Source organism: Photinus pyralis, unplaced genomic scaffold (assembly GCF_008802855.1).
Source record: "Photinus pyralis isolate 1611_PpyrPB1 unplaced genomic scaffold, Ppyr1.3 Ppyr1.4_LG4, whole genome shotgun sequence".
NCBI classification, from domain to species: Eukaryota; Metazoa; Arthropoda; class Insecta; order Coleoptera; family Lampyridae; genus Photinus; species Photinus pyralis.
This window is the reverse complement of record NW_022170511.1, coordinates 3,574,810-3,595,934: the sequence shown is the minus strand read 5'-3', so window position 1 is coordinate 3,595,934 and position 21,125 is coordinate 3,574,810. Positions and strand designations below refer to the sequence as shown.

Here is a 21,125-nt window from a genome sequence, read left to right as displayed (position 1 = left end):
TACGTAGGAGTTGAAACCAGGCGTATGCACGGAAAATTGTACAGGAATTTTTAAATTAATAAGAGTGCATAAGCTAAATATAAATTAGTGTGTGAAAGCAGATGTATGAAACATTGCAAGGAAATTGATTGTTTCATTTATTATTACTCAAATTGCTATTTTATTTTACCGTAAGGAACCTAATAGGGTTTTAGTAATATAAAGTAACAGTCGCCTCAAACTAACATTGTATTCTCTTACAGCAAAGGCGATATTTTTTAGACAATAAGAACCATTTCACAATTTAATAAAGATTATTGAGTTATTATTGACCCCTTTACCTTATTCCTTAAGAGGCCAGAAGAAGATTGTTTGCCGATGAGCAGCCGAGGCATATTAATATAATTACATAACAAGGACCACCTCCAATTTAATTACGATATATGAAGAATAACCATAGACATGAAAGGGGAGGAAGAAGTAAAATTTGTAAAAAGTATTAAATAAAGGGTTGAATCTCTTGATACTATGGTCATTGTATACGTATACGTATAGGTATTACTATACAATGCTATAGTATACAATGTGAGTTCTTTTTCAAACTTATGTACCCAAGAAATAGGGCCAGTATCCACAAGATTAGAGGTTTCTCCCTAGGATATTTGATGGCTACTTCGATAACAATGAAGCGTGTTAATACATAATATATGGATATATACTGAAGCCCTACCGACTGGTTTCATAAAACGCGAGCACATACTTGTATAAAATGTCTTTACGGTTAGTACTTCTTGGTATTGCAAATTGCAAAAACAAAGCTGAATGTTGGTAAACCGTGTATCATTCATGAGTTCTTTCTTTTATGAAAAAATAAATTGAAATGGAAATACGCTTACATCAAAAGGTCGTGAAAGTTTGTGAAATATATGTTGTACCTAAAGATAAATTTCTTCTAGGTAATGTTTTGAATGTAAATATAATATAATAAAATGATCGCTATGGATTCTGAGCTTTAGACTGCAGCTAAAGGAAAAGAAATAAAAACGTAGATACTACTTTTAGATACCTACCTAATGTTCATAAAGAGAAATGACTTTTTACCGTTTTTAGTTGAAAGTTGCAATGTAGATTACAAAGGTATTTTATTGGAATTTTATGCTTCGAGTATGCTCATTGGCTTGAACTTAGGACATTTAACTTATACATAAAGAAAACACTAAAGGAGATAATGTTTTGCACTTACGCACACAATAGTTTGAGGAGTAAGTATATGAGGTATAAACTAAGATTTCTGTTGCTTATTTTACGGCAACTTTAATGTGACAAATCACCATCACTTGGTAAACACGTTTCATTTAATAGTCCTAAGGTGGTACGTAATGGAATATTTAATAACGCGTGTGTTATATGAGTTGTAAAGGTAACTACCTGAAATATAATTTAACCTTTTAGTTTTATGCGTCTTGGTTAAAGTTTGCAAAAGCAAATAATGCTTTTCTATGATACCACTGTACTAGAAAATATTAAAATGCATTAACTTTTCTCAGTGTCTGTGTCCTGTTATGTGTCTTTCTTCTTTCCATCGCTCTTCTCAGTTTGCTCTAAAATCCATTGTCGGATGCATCATGTTAATTTGCTCGTACTTCAGGAGTTATAGATTTTCCCTGCCTATTTTCCGAGTCATGTTTCATGTTCCAGGCAACAAATCGTAGGGGATTTGATTCCGTAAAAAAACACAACATTAACGATGGATTTCATTCGGTTTCATTTTCATTTTGCACTAGCGAAAATGCAGTTTAAGTAAAAAAATGAATATTGAAATTGGCTATTGTTAGGCATAAAGATAGGAAACATTCACTTTGAAGAAATGTAACAAAATTGCCTTCAATAATTGCACGGTAAGCTCAGGCAAAGTAGAGGTGGGTCGGGATGAATAATGGGGTTCTCGTACACTATCCAAAACAAACCAAAGGTAAATATAGTAAACCGAATTGGCGCCGCTTAGTCTTTAGTAAATCTCAAAAGAGAAAGAGAAGAGAGAGAATACTTACCGAAAGGGGGAACAAGGCAAGCTTAAAAGTTCTTGTTCTCGTCTATGGTCTTGTTAAGCTAAAGAAATAAGAGTTCTTTGTTCTAGTTTTGAAAGTAATTTCAAAATGTGATGTATACGAAATTAGTGATCCTTAATAACCTATAATGGAATAATATCATTGTCATTCATAATTTACTGTCACTAAAAAAATGATTATTGTTCATACTAAACGCCATGGAAACGCATAATAAAAAGTGACACTTTCCATACGATTTTTTGACAAAAAGTTCGGTAATTTGATCACTGTACAAAAAATAACTGGAGGGATAGAATATAAATAATAATTGTTGTTACAATCAAGGGTAATGTAATAAATGATCTCAAAATATTACAAGGGCACTGTAATATCTAGATCTGAAACGTCAAATCAATGTTTAGCAAAAAGATATCAACTCGGACGGAGCTATAATTGTTAAACGACTATCTAATAAATACAGGGCGTTTCAAAAAGAATCATCCGATTTTGTAGGTTTATAATTTCAATACTAATAATAATATGGACATGAGGTTAATTTTATATTAAAGGATAACTAATAAAGTTTTTTTATACACCATTTACAGGTTCTCAATATGGCCCCCTTGAGATGCACGGCATATGTCTATGCGATACTCAAATTCGTCCCACACCTGTATCAGTAAATTGCTTATACCATCTTCTTATGCTCTGGGCTGTAGGAGGATCAGCACCATAGGTGGTACGAAATTCACGTTGCACGGAAATCACAGACTCACATTTAGCAAACCGTATAACACAAAACGCTTTCTGTTGTTTAGACGCCATTTTGACAATAACTGAGCTGGGCGTTGACAGAAGCGCGCTACTGCTACCTAGCGGAAACCACGCGAAACTCGAGAGCTTCCTCTTACTAACAGTACATTGTTCTATCAAATCGGACTTATAAATGAATAGCAATAAATTTTTAAAATCGGATGATTCTTTTTGAAACGCCCTGTATAGTAGTTACAATTCGATTGTATCGAAAACCAATATGTGATCAAACGTTGTCGAAAATAAAAATATTACCTTTGAACTCTGATCGTAAGGCCTTTTGAGCTTAGAAAGACGCCTTTCTGCCTTATACGTAACAGATAAAAACACAACCATTGTGTCATTGTTATGCAGCTGGTTTTAAATGATATTTAAATTCTTTTATGCTGAGTGTACGGTTTTTGAACTGCATGGATTTTGGAAATCAATTGGTTGCCTTGCCTTCGCCATTTTGAACGGGTTTAATTATCAAAAAACTGAGTGGGAATTAATTTTCGAAGAGGCTCTAGGAGAATTCTCGATTTGGCTTTGAGAGTGACCAGAGGCTTGATCCCTATAATTAAGGGATTATCACGTTGTGATCGCTGGAGTAATATATTTTCCGAAAGTCACGGAAGCGCGTAAAATATTACCGTTGTAGGTGTTCGCGTTTGGATTAAAATCCGGGTTTCGCTTAACGAGATCGCGATCGAATTAAAAAACAATCCGAGGTTCATCTGTAAAAGGCGACAATAAATAAATAAATTCTCCAAACTCGATCGAGCCGACATCTGTTAACTAGGCGTACATTTCTCTTCTAGAACAAAACCGAGTCCGACGGCAGACGACGAATTTTTGCAAATATTTGATGATCCATTTCGAAATTTATTATCTGTTCATTTAATGAACTTCCTTGTGAAACGGTTACTTTTTATATTTAAAAATTGGAAAAAAGAATTAAATTTAGAGAGGTTTAACCAAGCTAATCGTAAGGAGGAAGTGTATAAAGAAGGGGAACTGGAGAGATTTTGATTTTTGTAAATATATTTTTGCGTGAATATCACGTTGGATTGTTATTATTTCTTAAGCAGGAAATTGCATTAAAAACCAAATTCTAAGTGTCAAGTTAAAAGGGTTAGGAGCAGTTCTCCATTAGTTTCTTTGAATAATTGATTTAATCAGATTTCATGCTAACCGGGAAATAAGAGTTTCAACCCCATCAAATAGGAAACCCTATTTCACAATTTAATAATGATTGAGAGGAGTCAACCCCCAACACAAATGAGCGTCCTACATTAATTTGTGCAGTCGAGATTATATAATTCCAAGTCGCTTTCTGAGATTTTTTTATTTCCATTTCATACTCATATTCCGCCTTTATTTTCTCAACTTACGAGATTCGGCAGCGCTATTTATTTTAAGTCGAATTAGCTTTTGTTAAAAAGAAAAATAGCTTTTTCTTTTCACTCCCCTCGAGAATAATGCGTATCGTTAAAATAAGCGAAAATCACGTATTTCGTTCATTACTCAAGAAATCCAACGTACCTTTTGCTTTCTCATATGATCTCGCCCATTGGAAAACAAAAAGCACATGTGTCATTTGCTTTTCACTTATTGGTGTAACAAGACCACGCCGTGGTGAAAAATAACGTTGACATTATTTTGCTTCGTGTATAAGTATAGATAGATATTGCATATATGAATACCGCTCGGCACTCGATGGAAAACTTTCTTGCAAGCGACCTTTGACACTCGTGTGTTATGCAGCGCTTTCAATGCTCTATGCAAGATCCTATTTTTTAGAACTTAACTGATAATAATACACAATGATATAATCTACGAAATGCAACAAATGTGCTCAATCAACCTTCCCATACGTGAATTTTAATTGTGGGAAATTGTTAGAGATCTGTGAATTATGAATGTAATTTCTTGACATATAGCATAGCAACACAAGGGGTACCTGCTCTTCCCCTTAAAGTTTAATAAAGAATGGACCATGGAAAAAACTTGTTTTTTTTTAATTTAGGTAATCTCTTAAATTTTTAAAAATTAAATTACAGTGCATTATGCAGTAGACTATATCACAAAAAAATCACTAACTCTTTTCCTAAGATTATTTATAAGATTATTTATATCTGTCGTTTTTCCCTAAGTTGCGCAATTAATTTCCATACATATGGCCTGTGACCTTTATTAGGACACCCTGTACACAATCAGTTTTCTTTTCCTAGTTTTCCCAAAAATTTCCTGAATAAGTTAAATTCTTAATCACCTTCTTCGTAATCTGCTGTAATTAATATGCACAGCATCTTCTCTTCTTCAACGTCGTTATTAATTTTTCCTTACCCTTCGTTAGATCTTATATCCCCGTCACAATTTTCCTTGCTTAAATTCAACTTCTTGATTGGTCTCCACTTTTGTGTACAGTTTCATCCGCTACTTCGCTAGTTTCTTTCAAAGTAGTATGCCCTGTTTCATTTTTAAGTAAGTATTTATTAGTTAATTTGAAGAAATTTGCACGAGATGTATGAAAGATACCAGCATTGGATTTATTCTCTAGAAGGAGCCCCATTTCCTGATAGAATAATTTTATTCCGCGAAACGCGTTTAGTTTTTAAAATAAGCTTCCCCATATAACGAAAACAAGTTGTAAATCGATACCCAATATTCGCATACCAATTAATTTCGAGATTACTTTTCGCATCTATACCTTTTCGTCAGATACTTGGCCGACCTATTGTAGTTGGATCTCTGTAAACACAATTTTAATTTCCTTACAGTCAAGCTTTTGATAATTAAATTTCAGATGTTATTGCGTAATGCGGTTTCCTTTGAACGTGCTGAAGTGTAACGAAATTAGAGAATTCTACTCTTGATTTTGCGTGTACATAGGCAATTAACAAAAAATACTGATTTGAATCTCGTAGAAGTCGTATTTTGCACTTATCTCGTAAGCAATGGAAGTACGCCTTATTTAATGTTCACACGCAGGGTACGACAGTATACATTAAATATTCGAGGCGTTTACCACGTTTCCTTAGGTTGAAGTCTTGAAGCCCCTGACAATTTCTATCATAAATTTGCTCTGTGGCGGATGTGGCGAGGAAACATTTAATACTTACTTAATAAAAGCAATTACCATATATACTAAACAATGAGAAGACAAAGATGAAGGAAGTGAGATAAATTGGTAAGGATTACCGTGAGATCGGCAACATGGATCAAGGACCCTTCATATGCATACCGTCCCTGTCCCTGTAACATTGAGCACCACCTACTTTTTTTAAATGATTGAACGTGAAGAAGCTGTATATATAAATTTTGTCCTTAGACCCCTACACTACACCCATACATGTTTACAACTATGGTATGTCATGGCATTCTGAACGAGGACGCAGCGCATACACAGGGATAAGCGGACGATTTTGGTATCGGCATAACTGGAAAGTTTCCAAATACCGTAAAAGAGCTCATGCAGGGGGCTATTGACGAGGTGGATAGGTGATTCTGTAGTCATAGTCTCTCCGTTAACCTGAAAAAGGCCGAGGTTGTTCAATTTACCTTTATGGGACACTGGATGGTTAACTATCACCTCAAAATAATAATAACCTTATCTTACTTTTAACAATTTAATGACGTAGGAAAAGAGCTCTGTTCCAACGCTTCTCGCAATTCATTCTAAAACAAAGAAAAGAAACAAGGAACCCCCTTTAATCTATGTCATCTGTTATTGGATAACTCTGTCGTCGTGCTCCACGGTTTGCGCATATCACGCTACAATTGTGTTCTAGAAAACTTCCCAAAGACCAACATAACTCTAGAAGCCTAGAGGAAGAATTTTTCTGCAAGGAATTTCGCATCATTGGTATGATACACGCTGTAAAGAACCGTTCTTATTGAAGTGCAATAAAAATTAAAAAAAAAGCTATAAGTATTTTCTGAATAATATAAACGTTTCAAACATCAATTTCAGATGTCAGCTGCATGCTTGAGATGCATGAATTTCCAAATGTATGCAAGGTATGTGTACTTCAGCATCATTCCCAGTTCATTTCAAGAACATATAATTTACATTTCTTGAGCACGTACCGTATATAATTGCATTAAATCCAATTGTAATTTCAGATAATTTACCGCTTTCCCATTGATTTTACTTTAAATATTTTAGTACTCAGAATATATTAAAATCGGCGTTAAATTGTTGCGACCCCATCCTCTAATTTTAAGCACGCGTTCGCTGTTAGGATTCTTTAGGTTCCAACCGTTGCGTCGCTAGGGAAATTACTTGTGCGACCCTGGATGGAACGTGAAAATATAATCATTCACGAAAACATGTAAACAAATCCTTTACGTATTTGAGAACAACATTCTTGTCTGAAACAAGCGTAGTATGCTTTTACACCCTCATTGTCACACTGATACCGAATGTTGGATAATTCGGTATCATTCATGTCAACGCCTTTATTTTATAAAACAACTTGTGGGAATATAGTAACATCAACCGCATTAAAAGTTTGTGGAATGACATATGTTTCAGAGATGACGAGTAGACGAGTTATGAATAATGATTTGAATTTAAATCAAATAATAAATTGCTCTCTAGCATTTTATAGATCTCCAGCTTTAGATTACAGTTAAAAGAGAAAGAAATAAAAAGTTTATTACTAACGTAAAACTTTTAAGTAGATTTTTATAAGAGAAAGACGTTTTCGCCTTTTTGCGCTGAAAACCTACAGTGTAGACTGTAGATGACAATAATAATATTTATGTTATAACGAGCGCGAGTGTTGATATGCGGCATGGAAGCAGATTATAGCTTTCAGCTCTTAGTAATATCATTGAATAAAAATAGTGTTTTTATTCAATGGTAATATCTAGAACTTTTTGTTACGTTCATTTTCGGTTATCTAGATAAGAACATCAAAAGGGGGATATTACAAAAGAGTTTTTTCTGACGGTCACCTTGCTGGTATAGCGCTGCATTCGCCACCACTTTCTTTAGTAGCTCCCCTTTAGAAGGGGTGTTAAAACACATACAACATCGTATACCGTTGACATTATGGTAAATATGCTATACCTACGATCAAAAATAATTTGCTGTTAAGTCTCCTTTGGAATTTTTGTTACGAGAACTTCCAAAGGCGACTTGATAGCAACTCAAAATGGCTGCAATAAACCGCACAGCATACTTACAAAACGATATAAACCACAGTAAGTTGAGAACAACCCTTTTATAGGGTATCTCTGTAAATATCAAAAAGTAATATTGGGGTAAACTTTTTTTAGTTAAACATACAATAGTAAAACGAAAATTTCAGAATTTATTGGGTAGATTTTAATACACACAATAAGCTATGGAAGTGATTAGAATAGTTATTATATTCTCTGAGGAGCAAGCCCAATGAATTTGCATCCATTAGGAATTACTTGCAAACGACCTTAGACCATAGATCGTTAAATGCGTTTTATGAATGTGCACAGAAATCGACATAATAGGCCAGTCATATTAGGTAAAGCACCCCTCTACCTGGAAATAATTCTGTAAAAGGGGAAATTTTCCGTATTCATACTACTAGCATCCAATAACAACATTCGCGCATACTGTGCGTGCTAAGACCGCCATTTTGGAAAAGGACGACCGGTTTTCACTTGTTTGACCATTGGAAATACAATCAAAAGTTGAAGAACACAGAAAAATACATCTTTTCATGTCTCATAACTTTTGTCTTTATCTCTAACAGTTATCGGGAAAAACTTAAATTAATAACAAAACTTGAATTCTATCAGTTCAACACGGAAATTACAATTACCTCTGTAATTACTTTCGATAGTGATGAGTAATCACTAGAAGAAAATGGAGGATCCGCGGGAATGGAATGAAGTGTTAAAACCACTGGAAGAAATGGAAGTCACTTAGTCAAGTATGGATTGATCACTAGAAGTCGAAGATAATGAAAGTTGGAGCAGTACTTAGATTATTAGATACAGTAATACCAGACGATTGGTTGAGTGAAAAGGAGATATTCATAAAAATTGGAATGGCCAAGAGCGTGGTACTTAACAGTAAGGTGGATTTAGAATTGAGAAAATGGCTGGTGAACTGTTGAAGTATCATTACTTAGCAACCTTAAAGCACGTGTGTTTTAAAGGCCTTATTTCGCAAGCATTTGAGTGTTTAAAACGGAGATTGTGATGCAGGTATAATAAAATAGTTATTTATATAACAAGAGCGCGAAGTTCAATTTCGCGCATTGAGACTGAAGGTATTTTGACGAGGCGAAGCCGAGTTAAAATATCAGTCAAATGCGCGAAATAACTTCGCGCTAGCGTTATATACAATATTTTTTCTACAACTGAACCGATTATTAATTAAATTGCTGTTTAAGTTCAACTTTGTCCCGTGCGCGAAATACTTTTTTTCACTGTTGACGATTTCGCGCACGTTGTCAAGAGCAACCTTACTTATTAATTAACCGATTAAAAATCTAGTACTTCGCGTTTCGAAATCCGTCAGAAAATGACAGGTTTTTTTGACAGTTGTAGAAAAAAGTTTTTATCGTTCACATAAATATTATTTTACTGCACATCAGCACAGATAATTTTGATAATGTCAATTCCTTTTACAAACATTGTGTTTTGCAAAGATACATAAAAGAATCACTTAGTAAAACAAAGGACGCTCAACTTCTGCGTCTGAACTCAATAACTTTTCCCTAACTTATACAGAAAACAACGAGAACAAAATAATCAAGCGATTCAATCGAGGCAACTTTTGAAGTGTTGGTAATGGTAACTATTACGTCAAGAGTGAATAAAAATTGATTGGGATGGTTAAACGCGTTTAAATTGGTCTTTCTGTTAAACAATATGAGTGTAAGTATTGTATTTTGCGATAGCTTTCAATTCAGTTTATAAATTCCCTTGATATAGCGATTCCAGTTTTAAAGAGCTTTTCGTGTACAGTGAACACATTAATCCGATTTCAATAACAAAATTCATATTACTTACTTGTTCAACTCGGTGATCAATGCATTGACCTTATACGTAGCTATTAGAGTAGTTAAACATCTCAATAATGTAGAGGAATGATTAATCAATTGTAGGGATTTCAAAGCTTTAATTAAAGTCGGTTTCCTCCTACTCGTGTAATACCTATACGCTATCAAAGACTTAATTAAGCAAACTGATCAAATAATTGCATCTGTGTGTATGTAGATACGGCCGCAGTTACTGCTAAAATCCTAAATGGAAGTTTTTTAATATCGGATGAGGCAGTTATAGGTTGAGCTCATGTGTCTGTTGAGCTAGCAATATACCTATATACCTGTTAAACAGAAGGTTTTAGCGAAAGTTTGGTTGTAAAAGTTATCGCTAAAGTGACAATGGGGTCATAAATCTGTTCTCAAATTGCGCAACTTTACTGAAAGGGTGATCGTTTCGATGCAAAGTGGCTCAGCAAATTAGCGCTTAGGAATCTCAATAAGAGTTCGTTTAATTAGATACTATACTCCCAAATTTAATTTACAATTTTTTGCACACGCCTCGACTGAATGGGAAAAAGGTTGCATACAAAAAATGTTAAGGAATCAAATGTTCTATTTGCCTCCCCTATATATGCATGTGTAACACCCCATATTTCGAGATAAGTCGACCACCATCCACACTAAATAAGAGGAGTCGTTTTCATTGATTTGTTGTCCATAAAGGCCGGTAACTCTTGTAATTTTCATGTGTGATAGTCATCTACCTGTTATTTTGTTAGATGAGCATTTGTTGTATACTGATCACAGCACGACTGATGCCCAGCGTGCATTTGGATTATTTAGAGATTATACATTGCGATCAAAAATGAGTGACCGTCGAGTCACCTTTGGAATTTTTGTTTACATGGGAAATCGTACTTAACTTCAACTTCCAAAGGCGACTCGACAGTCATTCATTTTTGATCGCCCGATACTATTGTATATGGAAAAGGAGTGTGAATATTTCAATACGTGCATTTTCAATTATTTATGTATTATTCCAATTAGCAAATCCGCCTTTCTATAAAAATTGACATGTTCAATGTATCGTATAGCATCCCTTGTTTTTTTCCGGAATTCAATAATTACAGTACAGTGTGGTCCAATTTCGATACGATAAAAAGGGGAACATTTTTATTGGCGCAGATAAACGAAAACGGATTAGGTACTCGCGACCTTTTTTTCATGTTTATTCCATTACCGTTGCCAGAAATAAACTCTTTTGTTTTTTTCATAGAGAGAAAAACTGAAAAATGGCTGATACCTTCAATTTCCCTAAACTCCTTTATTTTTTAAGCTAGAACAAAATCGCTTTAACATTATTCAAGTAATATTTTTAAATTTTGTAATTCTGTAATTGTTAATCAAGCTGTTTGTTATTTATATTATTTTCAGACAAAATGTATTAAATACTTCTTGCAGAGAGCTTATTATTGAAAATAAGTATGACATATACATTTTCTAAAAGCTCTAATGCAAGCAATCTTTTAAAACCATGCTCAGCTAGAATTTCCATTACAAAAAATCATCTTTGAATTATAGAGCAGTTACTAATTGGCTTAACCTGAAAAAGAATTTCATATCCAAAGGTCAATCCACCCGATTAAAATTAGACTAGCTAGACTAAGCAAGACTGTCTAATGGTACTGGTCTACACCCTTTCCAGTTTTATTTCACGAATCGCCACATCAATTTCAGGTTTCAATTGTGTTTCAGATCGTTAATTTGAATTTCCCTTCCTAAGGTACACCAAAAACAGCAATAGACCACAATAATACATTAAAACATCAAACGCGTTTCACGAACAACTGAAAGAGAAAACACAAATACGACTTATTTATATTAATTACAATTGAAAGTGAAAGTTTGCGAGCTCTGGTTAGGCTAATTGACCTTCTTCATCATTATTCATTACGAAGAGTTTGCTCATTATATACATGATTATTTACAAGAAATGTGGTATTTTCCCGCTTTATCCTTCATAGCCACGGGGCCTTTGAATTGCCTAAAAGTTATTGTATACCATCTGAAGTTATAACAGTTTATAAATTTAGAAACATTTCAGGTATAAAGGATAATTGGGCAACTTAACATATTTCTAAACTAATTTACGAGTACAATTCCCTGATGTTTACTTTTTGTATCTGCCTTCTTAATCTATGTTTTCTAATTAAGTTCTAATTAATTCTTAGGAAAAGCCATTGTAACCATCAATTTCATTAATGGTGTGGGATTCTTTAATAATTTTCAATCAGCTAAAATTGCTTTAGAGTAAAATAGTGCGACATAAGCAGGTATACACTAAACCAGCCCAATCCAATAGAAGATCAAGTTGCTTTTCCATAAGTAAATAAAATAAACAAGCAAATAAGCAAAATAAAAATTAATTCATTCGAAATTTAATACAATATCCTCAAATCTGGCAACCAATTAGTACTGCCAGATACTAACTGTTTTGTACAAATGTACCTATTCCGACCAAGAATCTTTAAAGAATCCGCAATAAAACCTTTACTGACTTTGAACACCCTATACAATAGCTATTTATTATACAAGGGGGAAAAGTGAGTGTTTTTAGCGCGACCATAAACACTTCTTCTCGATGGGAAGATTATTATATGCCAATCATATCAGTCATATGAGATATATAAAACAGTCTATGACGTCCGATTGCGTAATGAGAGAGCATAATGGATTGTCATCTCATTATGCTCTCAAACGGCCTGTCAGATATATTGATGGAGTTACATTATGTATTAAAAAAGATGCTACCACTTCAATGTTGAGCAAACAATAATCATTACATTTGCACATTGGAATTACATGATTTAAATTATGAAACATAAATTTTTGTATGCAACTTTCATTTCATCTAAGTTTGATTACAAAAGGACGGGAAATAGAGAAATCAGATGCACTACTTTAATTACAAAATTCATGTGATGAGAATATGACAACCTCAAAAAGTTCTAGCACAATAAATAATAATGTACAGCGAGGCTGTCCAGGAATGTGGCATAAAACCAACATACCAATACTCATGAAAATTGGTCGACGTCCATAAAATTGCCTTAGAATACTCGTATTCCCTTAGTTGCCAAATACGGGTACCTAATATTAATATTAATAGATGTTTCCGTTTCCAGAACAATGGTTGGATCTGCTGTACTGGGCGCAGCGGCCGGAACTGGAATGGCATTAATTGTCGCCATGACCCTTGTGATCTATCGATACTACACCCTCAAACGCAAGGATAAAGAATGGGGATCCCTGGATAAAGTAGCGTTTCCTGAAACTGCGACTGTTCACAAGAAGTTAAACAAACCCATTTATGCGGCGGTTACACAGAAGGTAAAATAATTCTTGTAGTAGATCGCTGTTTAATTCAAGTTTTTTTTTAAATAACCACAATCTTACCTATTTCTCTTTGGTTTTGAATCTATGTTTGTGTAACGGATTTTCACGAGTAGAGTAAAAAAGTTCTACCATACGAGCGAGTAGTACATCCAATTGAAAATAGCTAATGTTCAGTACTCTTGACAATATTATTGATTCAATAATATTGTCAAAAGGTAGGTATTATATTTGTAACGGTAAACGCATGTTGAAACAACCGGCCTCTGAAAATCATTACAACATGGCACTGCATTCCCAATATATCATTTTTTCTAAGCGCAAATTTTAAAGGCATTTTGTAATACTACCCTAGGAATAAGACGGGATGTTTCGAAAAAAATAATTCACTTGACTTCGTTTTTAAGTAAACTGAAACCAGACATATTTATTACTCGAATCGAATAGTTATTGGGAGTGAATAGTATGAGCATACATAATTGAAAAGCAATGTATTTTGGCACGTCCTTCAAACACAAAAATTTATTCTGAAAAGAACAGATATCAGTTCATTACATTGCACAAATGCACACCTTTTCTACAGACTTCTGTGCTCTTATAAATTGCTTTCTGGAAATAAATTCAGTATACACTTGCATTGTTTGTTTATTACTTATGAAATATATGGTATTTGCCGTTACAACGTAATTTGTTACCGTTTCCTTAGTTAGATCTTGATTAAGAGTAGACAAACAACAAAATTGACGGCGTGCATTATGAGAAGTAACTGGATTATTAATTATTATACGTATATCGAGCGATAGGTAGTGCAATCTTACTAGTGGAATAGGGAAGCAAATTAATTTCGAATAATATTATAGTGGGATTAATTGATTGTTGACCAGACATACCATACTGTATTAAATAAAAGCGTTATAGTGTAGTAATAAGTTATAAACGACTTTATTTTACATGAAATGGTAATAAATCCACAAATCTCTGAAAATAGGGAATTTTCGAGTCATACCACGCCATTACAGGTGCTAGACACGTAACATCTTTAGATTTGCCATTCTGTTTGCCTTGTAAGTTAACGACAAGTCATTGAATATAGTAAGTCTTATTTGAGAGTGTCAAATAAATGCAACATACCTTCAAAATAGTTAACATGGTTTCTTTATTTTTTAAATATATGAATACGATTATTCATAAGCTTTCGGTTGTCATGCATACGAAGTCAGATGCTAAAGCGATGTAAGCTTTACAAGGATGTCGACGGTGTTCGTCTGTCTGTCTGCGATTACGATAAAATGCAAACGCTTTTACCGATTCGGTTCAAAACTTCAAACTTTGCACAGTTGGCATATGTGCCACATGTAACAAGTAACAAGGCCATTGAAAATGGGTCAAATCCAATGACCTGTAGGGTCAGACAGCTCTGTCGCTTTTCTAGATCCCCTACCCCTAATGAAAACGGACAATTAAAGCACGCCGAGCTTTAAAGGTTGCCAAGTAGGTAATGCTAGTTCAAATATGATGTGTAGATGTCATCTGACTGAAATAAAAACCCTTCTCATTGCTTTCTGCAAATGCGAAATATTTCGTTGGCTTGTTTGGTTGAGGTTTTCACAAACACAAGTAATTTAGGGTATGCTACCAAATTTGTTCCATTTTTTAAGCACACCATTGTTTTAAGTTTTGAATTAGAACACCAAAAAATGGAAAAAGTTCTAGTTTTGGGTGAAATTCATAAATAAAACCGTGCTTATTTAAATTGTCTGAATGACATGATGTGGTTTATTTAAAAAGGTACTTGCACACGTATTTTCTTTTCCCTGTATAAATTGAAGGTAGTTTTAACATGTAGGAAATGTCATGTTTGAACTACATTGAATAGAATTTTTCTATCGAACCGTCATTTAATTACCTAATGCCTATACCTACCAAAAACCAAAATAGGTACGTATGTATTGATTATATTGGCCGCATTAGTTTGTAGTGATAATTCTGAGAATTGACGTAATCAGCCAATGGGAGTGGACCGTAACATAAATTTCGTTCTGGTAAATGAACTTAATTAGTTAATCACTTGAAAACTGACTGGGCACGACAAATCGATGAGCATTAAATATATACCCTGCTACATGTACCTACATTTATCAAATAGATTGTATATCACAGTTACATATTTATGTGTAAGATGAAATCATATTTCTTCATTGCCATAATGCTAATGGCCGACAGGCGACAAGGGATTACTAATTACTACAATTAACATAAGGGAAAGAACCACTGAATTTATTACAAATGTAATATTTAGCTGAAATTCGGTTATGTACATTGGTCTGTATATGACTTTCTTAATTCAATACTGTGTACAGAAGTAGTGCGTAGGTATTACGCAGACAATATTATACATTATTTTGCCCTGGGAGAACACATCGCTTTTCATGATACGGAACGAATAAAAGTAGAATTCGCGATAATTTGTAGCTAGATACCTCCCATCAATAAGAATGAATGTTGAATTACACCGATGATTACTTTATAGAACTCGGAGGCACGGTTTCTCATCAACATTGATCTTTTCAACATTTCTGCAAAGGCTTTATGTACAATAATAACCTTTGTAATAAATTCAATTGGGGTACACAGCAAACAGATTATCTGCAGTACAAAAGGACAAAACTTCAGTCAAAAAAAGTCGAACAAAAGAGGTGGAAAATGGAAATGTTCAATGTCGCAATTTCGATTCATTTGAAAATGTAATGTTGAGATTAGTACGGCTTCATTAGTCGCTGGAAATTTCCTCTTGCTTCAGTAATGAATGTCCCGGATTCGTGTTGCATAAGTGAGCAAGTGGCCAAAGAACATTTTGATTAAGGTCATTAAATTATTCATGGTGGACGAAATATGATTATTAACCATCCCAATCTTGTTTTTGTGATAAACGTCCATCCAAAGCGACGTGAAAAGGGATTTTATGGGACATCTCCCGTGTAATAGCTAAGAATTTGCATTTTCCAAAATAAATATACTTTCTTTTGTAAAGCTATTTGTCTTTCTCAATTTACACAGCTTGATATCACATTTCTGTAATCAGCCGTATAAAATTCAAACCTTATTACAGTCACCTCCTTCGGGTGCAATTAAAAGTCGCAAAAAGAAGCGTACAAATTATAAGAGAACTGGGTAATAAAGACGGATCTTAAAACTGTGGAAAAACTCGCGTCTACGTAACCAGTGGGAATATAGTTTGTAAATTTTGAATATAGCATTGGAAAGGTCGGGATGAATATAAATGTTCTAATCGGATCACAATCTGCACTACGCAACTATAATATTTTAGGAACTTGCGAAGTCTCTTTGTTATATCCAAGTGACTTAGACAGTAGTTACTCTGATACCTTCCTTTGTGGTTTTGATACCGTCATAAAGCATCCATCAAATTTCGCATATTGCTAGAACTTGTATCACAAACGTTTTTGTCATTCACCTATAGCAGAATTGCTTTACATATTACTACAATTAATTTGCGTCTATTTCTATATTGCCGAATTTTCAAATGTTTTATGAATATTTTCCAACTAATAACAAGTTTGATTAATTTTGTTAGCAATATGGAAACCGGAGATGGAAGGCTTTTAGTTTCAATTTCCACGAGACTATACCTCATAAAACGAATTCACTTAACTAGGGTTCGACAGGGTTGCAAGCAAAATCCAAAAAAGAAAGAGTGAAAGTTTTGACCACTTAAGTAAGGGATGAAGAATTCATGTGAATCAGATAAGATTCAAGAAGATCCGCAAAAGGAAGGAATGGAATTATGATGGAAGATGCTAAGGGATGCCGTTGAATACAGGGCATATAAGATACAATTATTTATAATTAAAAACATAAGTGACAAGCAGTTAATACGTGAGAACGAAAGATTATAGGTAATAAAATGAGTCTGTGAGTCTGTCTCCCAAAAATCAGTTACGTGTTTTAATAGTGGTTGTTTTAACGAGTATTCAAGAGCCTATAATTCGGGCGAGACAACGGCAAATTGATAGCAGGACATTATAGCGTTGAGTGAAGGTCTCGATTCCTTCACTCACTAGATCATTGTTGTGGCCCTGGAGTCTGACGTGGTAATTTTGAGCGTGCCTTTGAATTTCGTTAGTGACGAATGAAATGCCCAGATCCTGGTGTAGGGTTTCGTTTGAGACATACCATGGTGCGTTCACCATAGCGCGGAGGGAACTGTTGTATTGTCTTAATCCTAGTGGGTTTGGCACATCCCCAGAGTTGTACTCCATATGTCCAAATTGGTTTCAACATTGTTTTGTAGAGTAGTAGCTTGTTGGACAAGGATAGTTTGGACTGTCGTCCAAACAGCCAATACATTTGGCGAAATTTCAGATTTAGTTGTTGACGTTTAGTTTCGATGTGCTTTTTCCACGTTAGTCGTTGGTCTAGGTGCAGGCCAAGGTATTTGGTTTCGGTCTTGACAGGTATTGGAACGCCATTTAAGGTAACTGTTGGACACACGTTGAACCGCGTAGTAAACGTCACTTGTACGGATTTAGTTTGGTTAATTTTTCCAACTACCATCCTATAAAATCTGGTGTCCCACAAGGCAGTGTCCTTGGTCCTCTACTTTACCTAATTTATACTGCTGACATACCCGAAGCTGCAAGCACTATCATCGCTCCTTTCGCTGACCATACGGCAATTCTTTCTACGCACGATAACGCAATACTGGCATCTGAAAACCTCCAAACCTACCTAAACCTTATAAATGAATGGCTCTGTAAATGGCGCATAAAAATTATCTTCATTGAAGCAGAAATAAAATTTCTTTACAATTGTCTAGTTTAAAAACAGAACAATACCTTATTGAAATGCCCTTGTGTAAATTGTTTAAAATTATGCTTTCACTTGTCGACATTTGTCAATCCGCAACCCCGCGCGTTTTAAAATTGTTGTTCTTGCAGGATAGATATTGGAGGAAAGGGATAGAAGTATTCTGTCATTTATACGACTTCAGGAGTAGGTATCGACCGTTTCCGGTACTTCATCCTTGAATCTTATAATATAAATAAATTTTAGAACTCGCCATTTCCTGTACTGTAACGTACCGAGTGATCAAATGAGAATGACCAGCGACTATTTCTCAATAATAAAGGTAGACCTGTATGGTAAAAATATAAATATGTCCAAGAAAAGATCCTAGAATTTAATTTAGTTCCCCACAATCACCGCAAGAGGTTGAAACTAGCACCATTGAATTCAGATTCTTTATTCAATGCTAACACTAAAAAAACACAAGCACGGAATTTTGCGTTTCTAATAAAACTTGCTTCACATTGAATTTCTCTACAAAAGGCATTTCTTTCCTCTTTTCTCAAGTAAAGTTTTCGTCATAACCACTGCCTAATCGACCCTACAACATCGTACGCGTTTGTTTAATTTGATTCAATATAGAGGCCACCGGCACCTCTTCCCTTACAATATTTCAACTGCAAAATGTTCGAATGGAAAACACTAATGGATAAGGTCTCCCAAGTTTTACATTTATACACAAATTCGTTTAATTTAATTATACAATAACAATTCATTTCCCGAAATCCGTCCAAGAAAAACTAACCAGCAATGTTTTATTACAAAGGCAATTAATTCCCTTTCGAATAAGGTCTCTTTCCTTTCACGAAGCTCCGTTTTACCGACGAGTATTTTATTTGAATATTAGGAAAATGCTTAAAAAAATAGCGTTTCTCGAAAATATTTTTTCATGACACACCTTTACTAAAGGGTGTTTTGAGATTTATTTGCAAGCAAACGCCTCTCGAAAGTATTTTTAATGGTACATCTCTACTAAGGCGTATTTTATTATATTGTAAGCATAAACCTTGGTGAAAACTTTTAGATGTACCATCCATATGTTAGTCAGATGGGATAAGATAACGTTACAAATAAATATCATTCAACGTAGTAATGATTATTCAGAACCGCTAGAGAAGGTACGTAACAATTCTTTCCCCCCACGGTAATATTAATGACTATGACATGATGCGTAGATAAACTGTTTAAACTTACTAAATTCTGCTTGATATTCCATTGTCCACTTTTAAACCCTCCTCGAGCAACCTTAATCTTAACTCCTCAAATGTAAACCTAAACGTATTGCTTAAATCTGCGAGTACAACAGAAACTTTGTACAGTCATTGACAAAAGTAATGGTCGCCGAATAGGCAACCAACATTTAAATATATTGTGCAACCGAATCCGAATCAACAAATTAAGGTATTTCCTCCTTGAAGAATCCGACGGAGCCCGATGTGATAGTCATGTTGCTTATGCTACAAAGTTTACCTATTACGCGATCATTACTTTTATTAATGAGCGTACATTAGGTATATAAAAAACACAGGCAAAATGTAAAAGAATACTTGAAAGAATTTTTTTATCTCTCATTGAAGGAATTTTTTCAAATGCTCGGCCGTGGGCCGCTAAAGTTAGTTTGATGACGAGCTTTTTAACCTCAATTCGCAATTCTTACCATTAGCTAACCTTTTTGTCGAAATTTCGTTCTGGAATGTCATTCGAAACACGTATCCTTTCGCACGCGTTGACGTAGTCCCTTTTAAATGGATTAGAGACCGGTCCTTCCTATATCAAGTTACACGAAAGATAAACGTGAACTATTGTGTCAACAACAAGTATACTGATGCATAGGATGAAAAGACCCGCAATAAAACAAATGAATGTACGAAAAATTTATGAACAATATGAGTCGAGCAATCCTCTACTTCTATAAGCGGTAAACTAATCTTAACACGGAAATACTTGAATATTTGCAATTTAAGCTGATTGTATGGTTTAATCTAGAAAGGTATCGCACTCTCCAAATTAAATGTAAAATTCCTAGCATTTTTGCGTTATATGCGTTAATCCTGCCAATAGTACGTGTAGACTTTGGTTGGAATAAACTGTTCCAACACTGAGCATTTTTTCTCAATAGTGCGATCAGTAAAGCAATCGCGGGATGTCGAGATATTCAACAAAATCTTCATATCTTGTTTATGTTTTAAATTAGCTTTGTAGTTCATGTATGCAAAAAATCGTATTTTTTATTAAACTAAATTGATTACGCTTAATAAGAAAATTAAATTAACTATTTATTAGGTGTATTTTTGGTTGAGACATCTTGTATAGCGTTGTTCATCCTTATACATGAATATACATGCATAGTGTTGCCTTGTGCTTGTGTGCTAAATTTGATTAACCGCTGATTTAAATTTAATGATTCTTTAATTAAGATTATTGGATCAAACATTTAAATTACTTGATCTTAATCATCTCAACTCTCCTACTAACCAAAGAGCAATTTGATGCGAACTTTAAAGTGAACTGTTGGGGCACTTGGCGGGAAGAGGCGAACGGCATTGAGGAGAATTTCAAAGAAACAATAGAAATTTTTATAGAAGTTTGAGAAAAACTTGAGAGGAACTTCAGAGAAGCTTGAGGAAAACGTGGGGAGATTTTGGGAGATTAATTTTAAAGGAGCTCGAGAGGAAAACATGAAGGGGAACTTTATAAGTACGTGAGCCGTCCGCTTAGATTGGAGAGTCGATTTCATTGTTATTGTTGATTTTGTGGCATATTCTGCAACATTCGTGATGTAATCAACGTACTTCGCTAACATTAATGGCTCTTCTTGAATTCTTTGTTTAATCTGAGTTTGAGTAAAATAAAACACCGTGTACACTGTGTCGTTTTTACTCCGCACCTTCGGTATAATTTATAGACAACTGCAACAAACAATATTTTTCAATCTGTCCAAGACATTCACCTCATTCTGTATAGGATAAAGTAATTTACAGAGTTCCTCCATCCGCATCTCATCTCATTCTTAGGTATAGGTTTTTCTGTCATCTCATGGGTATTTCAGATACGGCCCAAT

General features: G+C 34.4%; 1 protein-coding gene across 1 annotated transcript in view; it reads left to right on the top strand.

Annotated features, from left to right (window-relative positions):
* The window catches only part of LOC116167788 (synaptotagmin-5), a 222,158-nt gene that overhangs the window by 169,919 nt on the left and 31,114 nt on the right, over positions 1–21,125 (top strand). Inside the window, exon 2 of the mRNA XM_031483311.1 lies at positions 12,991–13,195. Within this exon, the coding sequence (XP_031339171.1) occupies positions 12,995–13,195 (201 nt within the window). The 5' untranslated portion in view covers positions 12,991–12,994. The remainder of the gene's footprint in view (positions 1–12,990; positions 13,196–21,125) is intronic.